Genomic DNA, 12,821 nt, shown 5'->3' with positions numbered 1-12,821 from the left:
CTTTTTCACGCCCTCAAAATCCTTAGGGGTGGGGTAGCATTTTGCAAGTTATTTTATTTTCTGTAGATCTAGCTTACTTGTTTGTTATATCACCATTTAGCTAATGAAATACTGAGCAAATAAACACTTAAAGCATCCCTATAGCTCATACCATTGTGGAGATATGGCGTTTTCAAATTGAAAATGATGCGAATATTGTATATTTTTCTAAATCAATTGTCACCCGAACCCTCAAGTTTCTACCCCTGCTACAAAAATAAAGAAATATATGGATCCCATTCAATGCTTTTAATATCACAATTGTACCCTTGTTACACAATTAGAATAGAAAATTAGGCACTATTTGATAGTTTTCATGTTCATATACTCACAGGAAATCTGCAAGTCAAAATTTTTGTCACCCCAAAATGGCAATTAACAGAAAAAATCGGACCAAAAAATGATTTTTTCTCAAAATCTATAAAAGATAGGGAGTTTTAAGTGCCAAAAGCTGAAACTAGATGACATTTTACCCTTGGAAACATATAAACATTCAAGAATTTTGGTTCTTTTCACCCCTAAATACTTTTTTCACACGTGTGTCCGCCAAACGTAAGTCAAATCTTGAACGCTGTCGTATGTTGATAATAAGTAAGACATAATTGGCATTGCAACATACAGTAATATGAATATATTAAGGTTTGATCATCTGATTCACTTATTTTCAGGGAGGATGGATGGTGGATGGCAGAAGATGATGAAGGAAACAAAGGACTGGTGCCAAGTACTTACCTGAAGGTAAGGCCAAGAAAAAAATTGTTTGCTTGCCCTCAAATGAATTTTAGCAATTGGGTTGGTCGGTCGGGATTTCTTTTTTTAATTTTTTTTTTTATTACTAGCATTGTAAACTCTACTGTTTGTATCAATTAAAGCCATATTATAACATTTTCAAACAAAATAGATTAGCATTTCTTTGCCATAAAATGTTAGCTTTTACTGTCAGATATATCCCTTTTATTTTTGAGCGAACAACTACGGCAAAGCAAAGAAAATCGGAATTTACTACCAGTGCACATGTCGCCAATACGTACCACTCCTTCGGTCATGTTGTGGTACGACCCTTTGTTGTGTATATCACCGTCCCGCACGACCGTGTACCTACTGTGTGTTATGAACATCGTGTATGCGTTCGACTAATAATTCCATCGTAATAATAAAGCGCCGGAACTCGGATTTTGACAAAACTACAGCACCTAGAGTTTTTGCAGGGTATATTGGTTTAATAAAGTACAATTTAATCGTGTAAAAAAAGTTATTTTAAAAATTCAGTGAGGGCGTCTTCCTCAGCAAATGTTATAATATGGCTTTAAGGCTCAAAATATAACAAAGTCTTTGATTCTTCTCGTCATATTTCAGTTAAAAAAAGATGAGATTGACTACAGAGATGTGCAGTCACCAGAAGGAGATGGTGAGTATGAGGGAGGGAAGGAGAGGGAGAGAGAGACTCATTGACTGCTTGACTAGCTTAAGGGATGGGGTATGAACGTTTGGACAGTACTTATTGTGGGACATTAGAGCACATCAGACATATCAAATTGCATTATAAATACGAAGAATGTCCTTCTGACATCAAATAATTTTGATTTTTTGAAATTCGCAATGTAATACACATTTTATGACAAATGATTAAAAATTGATATTTTTGATATTTAACAGTACTCGAAGTAAACTTTATGAATCTGATGATTTATACTTAACGTGTATGTAGGTGGGATGAAAAGCCGACGATCAATTGCAAATTTTGAACTTTCATTGTAGATATGGATTTTTTCCCCAAAACACCAAGAAAAATTAGGTCTTTTGGGGAAAAAATCCATATCTTCAATATGAAAGGTCAAAATTTTCAATTGATCCTCGGCTTTTCCTCCCAGCTATATAGACTTAAATAATATATCATTAGATTTATAAAATTTACTTTGAGGACTGTTATATATCAAAAATGTGACAAATATCAAATTTTAATAATTTGTCATAAAATTTGTATTATATCGTGTATTTCAAAAAATGAAAATTATTTGATATCAGAAAGACATTCTACGTATTCAGAATGCAATTTGATATGTCTGATGTGCTCTCATGTCCCACAAAATATACTGTCGAAACGCTCAAAACGCTCATTCCAGATCCCTTAACCAGCAAGTACTTTCAATTTTCTGTAAATAGCTGATATAGGTTTTCTTTAAAATGCAAATGCAATCTTTTAAATAGTATTCAGTCTTAATATTTTATTTCAGTAGTTCTGATTGGTTCTGTAATTAACACATTCAGGCATAATATGCAGATTGAATAAGTGCCAATTTGAAGTGATAAAACCGATTCACTTGCAGCCCTCGAATTAAGGATCTGAAGGGGCACGGCAACTTTTTTTAGGGCAAGTTGAAAATTGCCTTGGATTTTCACTGAAAAGGCAAGGCAGCACGGCAGTTTCAAGTTTGTAATATTTCAAGAGGGCATCATGGCAACTGTTGAAAATTTGAGAAGGGCACCAAGGCAATTTCTCAAAAGTGAAGAAAACACACACAAACATAGATAGATGATTTTTTAATGAAGGGGCAGGGCTGGGGCACCGACGGCAACTTCCATTAGAGGGCACAGCATGTGACTGCCTTGGGTAAAGGACATATTTTGAGGGCATTACGGCAGTGGGGATGGGCACCCACGGCAAAATGCCATGGGTGCCGTGGGTTAATTCGAGGGCTGTTCACTTGTCTCAAACAGTTTCTCTGTTTGTCAGAGATGTATAATTTTTGCAGTTGTGTATCAAAAGTTAAATGCATACCGTAAAAACTTGATAGTTAGCATATGTGCTTACTATCAAGCGCTTTTAAACATGAAATGCCCCATCAATAAAAAGTGTAAAGGGTTTTGAGCAAATCATCAATACACATAGTTATATACGAACAAGTAAACCTGCAAATTTGTGTCTCAACCCCATTAGCTCAGTTGGTAAAGTGCAGGACTTTGGTATAATTTCATGTTTTCAAAAGGACTTGATAGTAAGCACAAATGCAAACTATCAAGTTTTTACAGTATATTATACAAATATTTAATGTCTATGAGTGTGATGGTTGAAATATAATCACAAGGTGAAAGATGAATGGAACAATACATCTTTCACCGAGTGATTATATTTCGACCATTACACAAATTTAAGACAGTTAATATTTGTTTTATATCACTCATACATAAATTCTGTTACTTAAAAATACTATTTAAGATATGGAATACATATTTTCATCAACATAACACCATGTTTTGCCGTGACATACTTAACATTTTGGTGTCCACCCCATAACTAAATCGGCGAGTCTAAGAGTCAGCGCACGGCTTGGCACATATGCACTACGGCGCAGCACTATGATGGTAAAAACTATCACACGGAGAGGCTGATGGTAAAAATGATAAATGGCTATCAACCAATGAACTGCCTAGAATTTATGTATGAGTGATATAACATATCATATCCACCACTTTAGGAATGCTTCAATAACAAGCATAACAAAATGGCATGAGCATTTTTGCATATAAACTTGTGTCATAAAAAGATAGAACTATAATGCTTTTATTTTAAGTCCATTTAAAACATCCTGTTAGACATTTTGTTACAGCTAGCTTTGAAAAGACTTCATAGAATTAAATGTTCTACATTGTTTTTATTTGATTTCAGAGGATGGAAGTAAATCACCCAAGAGGTAATTATCGTAATATTCCGTATATTCTGTATCTCTAGTCTAAACATCCGAGATATACATTTGAATGAGATGATTAATGACAAACCAGTAATTGGCAACCTAGGAATTGTGTATGTGATTTGGTGTGTGTTTTTTTTTTTTTTTTTTGGGGGGTAAATGTGCAATGTGTGTTTGTGTAGGGTCATCACACATTGCACATTTACTAAACATCTCTAGTCTAAACATCTGAGATATACATTTGAATGAGATGATTAATGACAAACCAGTAATTGGCAACCTAGGAATTGTGTGTGTGTTTTGGTGGGTTTTTTTTGGGGGGGGGGGATGTGCAATGTGTGTTTGTGTAGGGTTCATCACAAAGTTGTGAGTAATGACCATTAACACTATAAAAATAAATAAAAAAGAATGTATAACTGTATACTGTCTTTTTGTTTTGTTTCACAGTGGTCGAGATTTATGGAAGGGTTTACGCAAAGCTATGACTGAGGTAAGTACAAATAGCTGGTTATAACTTACAGCATAAGAAAAGGTGCCTTGTTTTAATATTCTTCATAGTCGTCTCGGCCGAGTTACAAAGTTACCAAGATAGAATTGCTTTATTCCATGTGGTAGTAACTTGATAGTTTTCCAAGATTCTGCTTGCTGTGTCATCAAGAGACAGCAAGATTATGTTGATGCATATGATACTTAAAAGGGCATTTCGTGATCCACAGCCTCATCCCCCCACTTTTCTCAAAAAAAGTTGAGATTTTTATATTACTGGAATACTCTGCCTACATAATGTTTATGTACAAAATATTTCTTGCAGATTAATTCGTTTAGCAAAGATATCGCGAAATTTGAATTTCGTTCTGGTGCACCAGAACGAAATTACAACATATTTTCTATGGAGCAGTGTAATACACATAATCATGCATAACTCGCAAACGCAAAATCGGAATCAACTGAAATTTTGGGAATGTGCTTTTTTCGTGGATATGTACTGATAAATGTCATAAAAAGAGGATGCTAGGATCACGAAATACTCCTTTAACAACAATTGAAGACAAAGATGTGCCAAATATTTTGGAAGCGAGTGTACACTATTATTCTGATATGTAAGTTATGCTAAGAATGATCTGAACTGCACATGGTGCATTGTATAGAATCATTTATGTGGTCAGCAGTTTCCTACATTGCACCAATTTTGCTGATCATGTAGTACTGATGACAGTTCAGTTCATGGTTGTTAGAACTTGACATATGGCAACTTGACATCCATGCGACATGTTAGGCACTTGAAATCAAATTATATAAGTCTTGTATTTCTAATAATTTTTTTTAAATGCCTCTTCATTTTCCTTTGAAAAGAATGTAAATTTATTTTAAAAAGTCACAATACACTCAGTTTTATGGTTCTATGAAGAAATTAATGTTTTTAATTTTCAGATTGTTTTATAGCAGAATTTCAAAACCTTTCATCTTAAAGACCTGTCATGTATCGATGATAGTACCATGATCTGGCATACCTTTTACCTGATCCCTAATTTAGAGCATTTGGCAATTTGTTTAAAATCCATGGACTTGAATTCTGATTAGACAATACTAACTTTGCATCATCTATTTTGAGATCATTGTGTGAAATCGGAGGGTTTTGTGATACCGAGGCCGAAAACAAAACCCGACAATTTCACACAATGAACTCAAAATAGATGGTGCAAAGTTATTATTGTCATTCATTACCATCATATCTGATATTTTGAACAAATCAAAATGGCATTTTATGTTATTTTATGTCATAAAACGCTGTTAAATATAACCAGTTTTAATTATTGTTATTACCTACCCTACAAAAAAATTGACCAGGCAAATTTAACATTCGCGCCGACAACAAGAGCTACCAATCACGGTAGGCGCGAAGGCATTGCATAGGCGTGTGCGTTACCATAACGCTTAGCATATACACACGCGCGCGCGCCCAGAAGTCATTGTAGTGCGTCAGGAGTCATTGTGAGTTATTAATGACAGCGCAAGTAGTACGCGGTCAGACAATCAATATCTTTTGATTGGATTGCACTTGCTGCGTATATTAATGAGGTTATGAATACAGTATAGAAATTGTGATTTAGGATATGGATGTGTAGTCTTTCAGCCTACTAGATACTACTCCTCAAAGCAGATTTATAAATGACAATCCACTCCTTCTCTGCTAGGCTGGTGATATGCAGAAAAACATGCGTATGGGAAGCAGTGGTTGACACAGCATGCACTTAAGTGTATTTAAAGGGGCTTGTTGAGAAGTTGTAGGCATCTTAGGGTTGATACAGTAATATTAGTGATGACATTGGGAATAGGTTAAAGTGACAGAGCTCCAAATGTTTGCCACATGACCTAACCAAGAGCAGTAGGCATTCTTGTATTGTTTGTGATATTTGTACAACATGTGAAATAAAATACGTCTTTAACAAATATTATGTGTGAGTTTGCCTGATTTTTTGACTCTTTGTGATGTTTTATTAAATTAAGAATTGGAAAATATCACAAAATATTGTTAATTTTACCGTATATTATCATTTACGAAGCGCCACCTCTTTCCGATTACAACAATGACATTAAACAACAGAACAAATCATCAAGCGCCGCCACTTTACCGATTTATTTGTGATGTTTGAACAAATCGTCTAAATGCATTTAATTTCCGAAGCGCCACCACTTTCCGATTCACTCAATGACATTTAAACAACCAAGACAGAATAAGTCATAAAGCGCCGCCACTTTATCGATTTAGCCGTGGCGTTTGAACAAATCGTGAAATGCTTATATATCCCTGTATACACGTACTAATCACGCATTATCTCGTGGCGTCAGAAATGATCTGATCGAGCGTCACGAGATAATGCATAATTACCATCCCCGAATGATGAATATTCATAGTTAGTATTTATTTCCGCATTGTTAATTAGAGAAGGGGTGTGCAACACTCGCTGGTTGACCAATCAGAGACCCGCATTATCACCTTTCAATTCTGACAACAATGTCACACCAATGACCTCTCAATAATTTCCGTGATTTGCGTGACCTCGAATTTCTAACGCACTTTCACCCGCGGTTTTTACAATTTCTTGCCGGAAGTGGAATTTTGTGCCGAAGAAAAATTGAGATTGAGACAGCGTCGGCTGCCGGGATCGGAGGATATTTTCATAAATTTGTGAGTAATAGAAGTAAAATAGCTCTTGATTTAATTAAAAACTGATACACAACAATACAAATAATCTTTTATTGAGTAAATTGGACCGGAATGTAAATTATTTGCGTCGAAACAACTGAGAATATTAATGCTTGCAATCGACGAGTCATGTCATGGAATACAGACTCAGTCAGTCAGAAGTGATACCCGTCCGATTGAGCATTTGTCATTTCGTGTGTGGTTGTAATCTGTAATTTTGTAGATTCAGTTTATATCCTCAATTTTTCTTTTCTTGTAACTGGTTCAGACAGTCGGTAAGTCAGTGATTTTTGCTACCTGATTTCACGTACATCAGTACATCCGATGTAAGCTTATCAATATCAGTAGTCCTGCCAGCAAGACTTCAGTCTTTATCATAATCATAAACATGACATCTACTGACCTGAAGTCTAGGTGTGACGAGTTACAGTTACTGGAACTAATAAAGCTTATCAGTACAAGTCAACTTAGTCAACGGGTCAATGGGTGTGTATCAGTAACCAGTTTTTAATTTTAAGTCAACTTAGTCAATGGCCCCACACCTCAGCTTCACATCCAGAAGTGGACTTTGCTGAGTATCAGCGTAGTCTGTAGATGTCAAGTACCGTACATAATTGTAAATGTACGTAGTGATGTACAAATGATGTACGGTACCGGCGATCATGATCATAAAATGATACATGCATGATACATATGTGATATGGGCAGGCATCATTAATCATCATGCATGTTAGCCCGACACATCATGGCCCTGCTACGTTGCTCCTTCCCCTCGACGCGGAGAAGGCCAGTGCAGTGGAAATCGTAGTGACGGAGGTGTGAGTACCTCGGGCTACATGCATGTATGTCTTTCCCCAGGCTGGTTGGCTGATTCAATCTTCTGACAATAATAACAACAGATGTAATTCGTAAATCTGATTGGCCGATTACAATTATCAAAATGTTGAACAGCAAAAACAAAAATAACTTGTTGAAGAGAATCTCATGATCTTTACAAGAATGGGTTCTCGGATTCTCACCAAATTTCTAATCCTGGAATCTATGGGTTCCTGCTAATTAATGCTTCCGTCAATTGCAAGCCCGGCTACCAGGGACCCGGGCACAGCGGGGACGTAGCGGGGGAGATTACCAAAGGCAATTGTAATAATCCCGCTATGCCCCGGTATTATCCCAGGTACCGGGGCACAAATTGTGGGTGAAACCCCGGTACTGTCCCCCCATGCCAGCCGGGTTTCAAAGTGCTGTATTAATTTTCAATGTTTTTAATCAGCAAATCCAAAATTTAAGTATTTTCATGGCCCCGCTACCGGGACGACTGATTGTACATCCCGGATACAGTCCCGGGTACAGTCCCGGGTACCGGGGACGTACTTTCTGGTAATTTCAGAGTGACAGTCCCGGGTATTGTGTCTACAGTGCCGGTCCCTGGTAGCCGGGCTTGCAATTGACGGAAGCATAAGGGCCGATTGGCGATGACATACATTCGATGGGTGTTTGTGTAATGTCTAGGTGTGCGCTCTTATAGCAGCAAAGTCCCTGATATGTTGTTAAATGGTTTATGGAAAGATGTGGTGCTGTAGTGGTCAGCGAAAACCTGTAAAATGTGCTGATGCTTGTGGAACGTGTAGGCATTTTGTGCCTGTGCACAGCGCACTGTAAACCACTGCACTGATTGTAATGCGTAGCCTTAGGCAGGGATGTCTAGCCTACGGCGGGCAGTGGTGGGCGGCAGAGCCCGGCACTCAGACTTGGAGCCTAAACAAAAAGCTGTAGCATGCAGCACTCAAGCGTCAAATATTGCCAAATCACATAGAATTTGGCCAAGTTTTTCATTGTTTAGAACAATAACGACCGAACGGAACCGGCGCTCAACCGCCGGTCAAGTTTTGATTTCATCCCTAAGTTCATCATACATGCTGGTGATATCCTGTGAATGTTTACTCTCTATTTTCATACAGATTACACTGTTGTCCACGAAGTGCCGGTTGTCGGAAAAAAAGAATTCCAAAACCGAGAGAAAGAAGACCAAGAGCTAAGGGTCAAATGTCAACCAAACGAATCCAAGGAAGAAGACAGACAACAGGACGCCTGGAGGAAGAAGTTCCTCTATAATATGCAGAGGGCAGGACATTGTTGAGAGCGAGAAGAAGATTATTACATATTATATAAATTGCACACTCCGTGGAATGCGCTAATGTTTTTATGCAGAAGAGCTCAACTTCAGGGCACCCCTACAGGTCAGTGTGAAGTGCATAATTGTATTGTGTTATTGGTCACATGATGGACCAGAAATACACGCTCAAACTCATCATCAAACTCATTATCAGAACTCAGAAGGTTGCTGGCAGAGATGCCACTTTTCCCGATTTATCAGGAATTCCTGATTTTTGCCAATTTTAGACATAAATTCAGGATTTTTTTTGGCGATGAAGGAGTGGCTACGCTTTGCAATTCCTGATTTTTTTCGACAAGCTAGTGGCATCTTTCGAAGCTGGTGGTGGTGATGTTGTGTTACGAGTCATATTCATTGTCCTCATAATATAAGCTTACCAATGATATGATGACGATGTTGTCCGAGCATTATACGAGCAATATTATTATATGTGACACGATCTGATCCATGGGGGCCAAAGGAGACATTTTTGAAAATTGAGTTACTGTAATTATTACATTATACATACAATAGGCTTTCATTTACTGAAAACACCAAAGGTTTAGCATACTTTGTTTTAAAGTTATGAAGTTTTTTGAAGTCTATTTGCTAATGTATTTTATTGTTTTTTTTTCTTTTTTTTACCTTTATCTCTGTCACATATGCCGTAAGTTAAGTCGTTAACCTCATTCAAACCATCAAATTTCACATTCATTTTTTGTCGCAATTTATTCATTTTAAATTTGAAAACAGAACACAATTTTAATTGTATCTTTTGTTTCAGCATAACACATCACAAGGTGCGGTCAATCATAACATGGAAATAAGAGAATTATTCTCTTATTTCCATGATCATTGTAAAGTGTACTTTTAGCTATGTCAGAAGATGCGGTGATTACACTTTTTCAATAACCTACATTTGGGTCCACATATTTCAAAGTTATTATCTGTGATTGGAAAATAAATCGCGTATATTCATAAGGTTCTGAAAAATAATTAAACCCTATATTTTCTTTATTACAGATAATCTATACTACTAATATACTACTAAAGGCTGAAAAGTGGAACAAAATGTGAGTATCCTAAAATCCATACATAGAGATTCGTAACACCATGTTGGATTTTGCACTGTTTGCAGTGTTGCGGATTCAAATGGCACACATCAAAATAATCCCACAAGGACTATGTACACACACGCAGACAGGTGATTTGTCCGTACACCGCCAACGCAACTGCATAAATGCACTTACCACTAATTCAAATCTACCACAGGAAAATCCAACATGCTGTTACGCTCAACAAGACCAGTTGTGTAGATTTCTTTTGACATGAGGGTTTGGATTTTGGAAAAAAAGTTAAAAATAAATACAGCACCTTTTGGCGACCGAATAAGTGTTTGGTTAAAATGCATGCAAAGCACTTGAAAAAAATTGGCATGTCGAAGCTAAACCACTGAAATATTTTCTCTAAATTTCCATCCAGCACTGAAACTGCTATCTACAACCCTGCAGTTGTAGAATAGAATGTGTGACTTTGTTTTTTCTTGCCAATCATTTTTTGATATTGTTCCAAATCCAGTCAAGTGCAATTATAATGTGTTCTTATTTATTTTTTATGTTTTTAATGTGTGAGTGTTTTAATTATAATGTATTGTATTTTTCAAAATGCTATTTTTAATGTAAATGTCATGCAATTCAGCCGTTGGCTGCTATGTGATTCCTAATACAAATAGGCCTATACAAAATATACTTTCAAAAAAATTTCCTTGCAAACAATGTCAATGCAAAACTAATGTTTAATTATAGATAAAAAGTTTTCCACCTTTTACCCTTTTTAACACCATAGAATGTATATGTTCTTAGTAATATGGCTATAATAATTAATTTTGTAAAATTGTTTATCAAAATTATTTTCGTGAAATGTATATTTTCTGTTTAGATAGATGTCAAATTTGGTCTGGTAGCGAATGTCCTTTAATAAAAAAGAAAGAAAAAAAATTCTTTGGTATTTAATACAAATGTAGATTAGTTCAATTAGTGTATCCGTGGTGGCACCAGGAATTGTTTTCAGAGGTGTCAGTGAATTTCAGGTGGCACAAAATCAACAAATTTGTCGCAAAATTGCTGTAAAAGTGGAAATTTGAGTAATTTCAGATCTTTACTTGGGGGGCAACAGGGGGCGCGCGGAGGTTACTAATATTTATGTAGACAGCGTGGGTGTCCACTGTTGTTTATTAGTGACAGGCCAGTCCGCAGGGGGGGTGCGGGGTATGCGACGCACCCCCCCAAATTTGGAAAAGTGTACAAAAAGTCCCAAAATTGGGAGTTTGGGAGTTTATGCGGCGTAGCGAGCAAAAAAAAAAATCAGGTTTTTACCCTTTTTGGACAAAAAGGTCCAAATTTTGGGACTAAAGTCCACTTTTCACAAAATTGCCCCCCCTCCCCCTAGGAAAAAAGTCCACTTTTTCAAAATCAGCACCCCCCCCAAATGAAATCCTGCGTACGGGCCTGATTAGTGACCTCGTTCAGCGTTTCCGTTTGTCAAATAAATAAAAATGATTGGATCGCATGTATCGCGTATGAATATTTAGAGAATAAATGATAGGAATTTTTATTTTGCCTATCCTCTACCGTGTGATAGCCGACAGGCAGGTCCAATATTTTGAGTAGTGGATGCCGGCGCAGGCGGTAGGTATCCACTACGATAATTAAATTGAGGTACCTATGAATACAACCTTCCTTCACAAATTTTAGACTGTTGCAGAAGTGCCACATAAAGCATGGGGATATACTGACCTATTTCACTTTTGGTCATAGAGATGATTGATATACCAGTCCCACCACTGACCTGATGACCTTTTTCAGTGTCAATTACCAGTTAGTAATCAAAGTTTCCCCGGCATGCTTTAGTCTCCCCACCTTTGTAACATGCTATGTGGACTTAAGAGAGACTGGAATCACACTGATGGTGGAGGATAATACTAGTGGGATAAACCGTCTATTATTGATTAACCATTGTATTATCAATTATAATGGCCATTTATTGCCTAGACCTAGGACACATCATCCTGAATCGTAGTACATGATTTTAGTTCCTTATCCCGATATTGAATCCCTGATTTCATCCCCTTCCCAATAGTGATGTAGCTGAGCTTTTTTCCAGGGGGGCCCAAATCCACCAAACAAAAGTTTTGCCGCCCCTTCCTCAACAGCCCGAAAAGGTTGACCCAATTTTTTTTCCCTGTGGTTTGAAAAAGTGAAGAGCAAAAAAAACGAAACAAAACAAAAATGATTATAGGCGCCTAGTCTCCTCCCTTTTTTCCGTTCTCTCTCCTTTTTCCTTGCGCTAGGGGCGTGGCCCAAATTGCACTAGGGGGCGGGGGTCCAAACAGGCAAATTTTGCCAGGGGGGCATTTCCCCCCTGCCCCCCCCTCCCCCAGCAGCTATGCCACTGCTTCCCCAGCCATCGGCGCCATTTTGGATTCATGCAATTTGAGAGCTGACTTTATTTGCAATTAGCGGTGAGTTAACCCCTTATTTTCATTGATTTGACTGGGATAATTCATATTTAAGTTGTAATAAACATTGTATTGAGGTGTGATTGAAGAACTTGTACTTAACCATAAATAATACTCTATTTATTTTCAGTGTACGGAGTACGGACCATGTTGTTAATGGTGACGTTTCCTCTTTTTAAAGGTTAGTATTTGTTAAAAGTTCAAATTCTTCTGTTA

At 37.1% G+C, this 12,821-nt stretch overlaps 1 protein-coding gene across 1 annotated transcript in view; it reads left to right on the top strand.

The window, feature by feature from the left end:
* The window catches only part of LOC140153457 (uncharacterized), a 33,655-nt gene extending 29,395 nt beyond the window's left edge, over positions 1 to 4,260 (top strand). The window contains exons 10-13 of the mRNA XM_072176214.1: positions 708 to 777; positions 1,396 to 1,447; positions 3,707 to 3,731; positions 4,176 to 4,260. Coding sequence (XP_072032315.1) covers positions 708 to 777; positions 1,396 to 1,447; positions 3,707 to 3,731; positions 4,176 to 4,242 — 214 coding nt within the window. The 3' untranslated portion in view covers positions 4,243 to 4,260. The remainder of the gene's footprint in view (positions 1 to 707; positions 778 to 1,395; positions 1,448 to 3,706; positions 3,732 to 4,175) is intronic.
* Positions 4,261 to 12,821: the final 8,561 nt, after the last annotated feature.

The sequence above is a fragment of the Amphiura filiformis genome, chromosome 5, assembly GCF_039555335.1.
Source record: "Amphiura filiformis chromosome 5, Afil_fr2py, whole genome shotgun sequence".
NCBI lineage: Eukaryota > Metazoa > Echinodermata > Ophiuroidea > Amphilepidida > Amphiuridae > Amphiura > Amphiura filiformis.
This window is presented reverse-complemented; position numbering and strand designations above follow the sequence as displayed.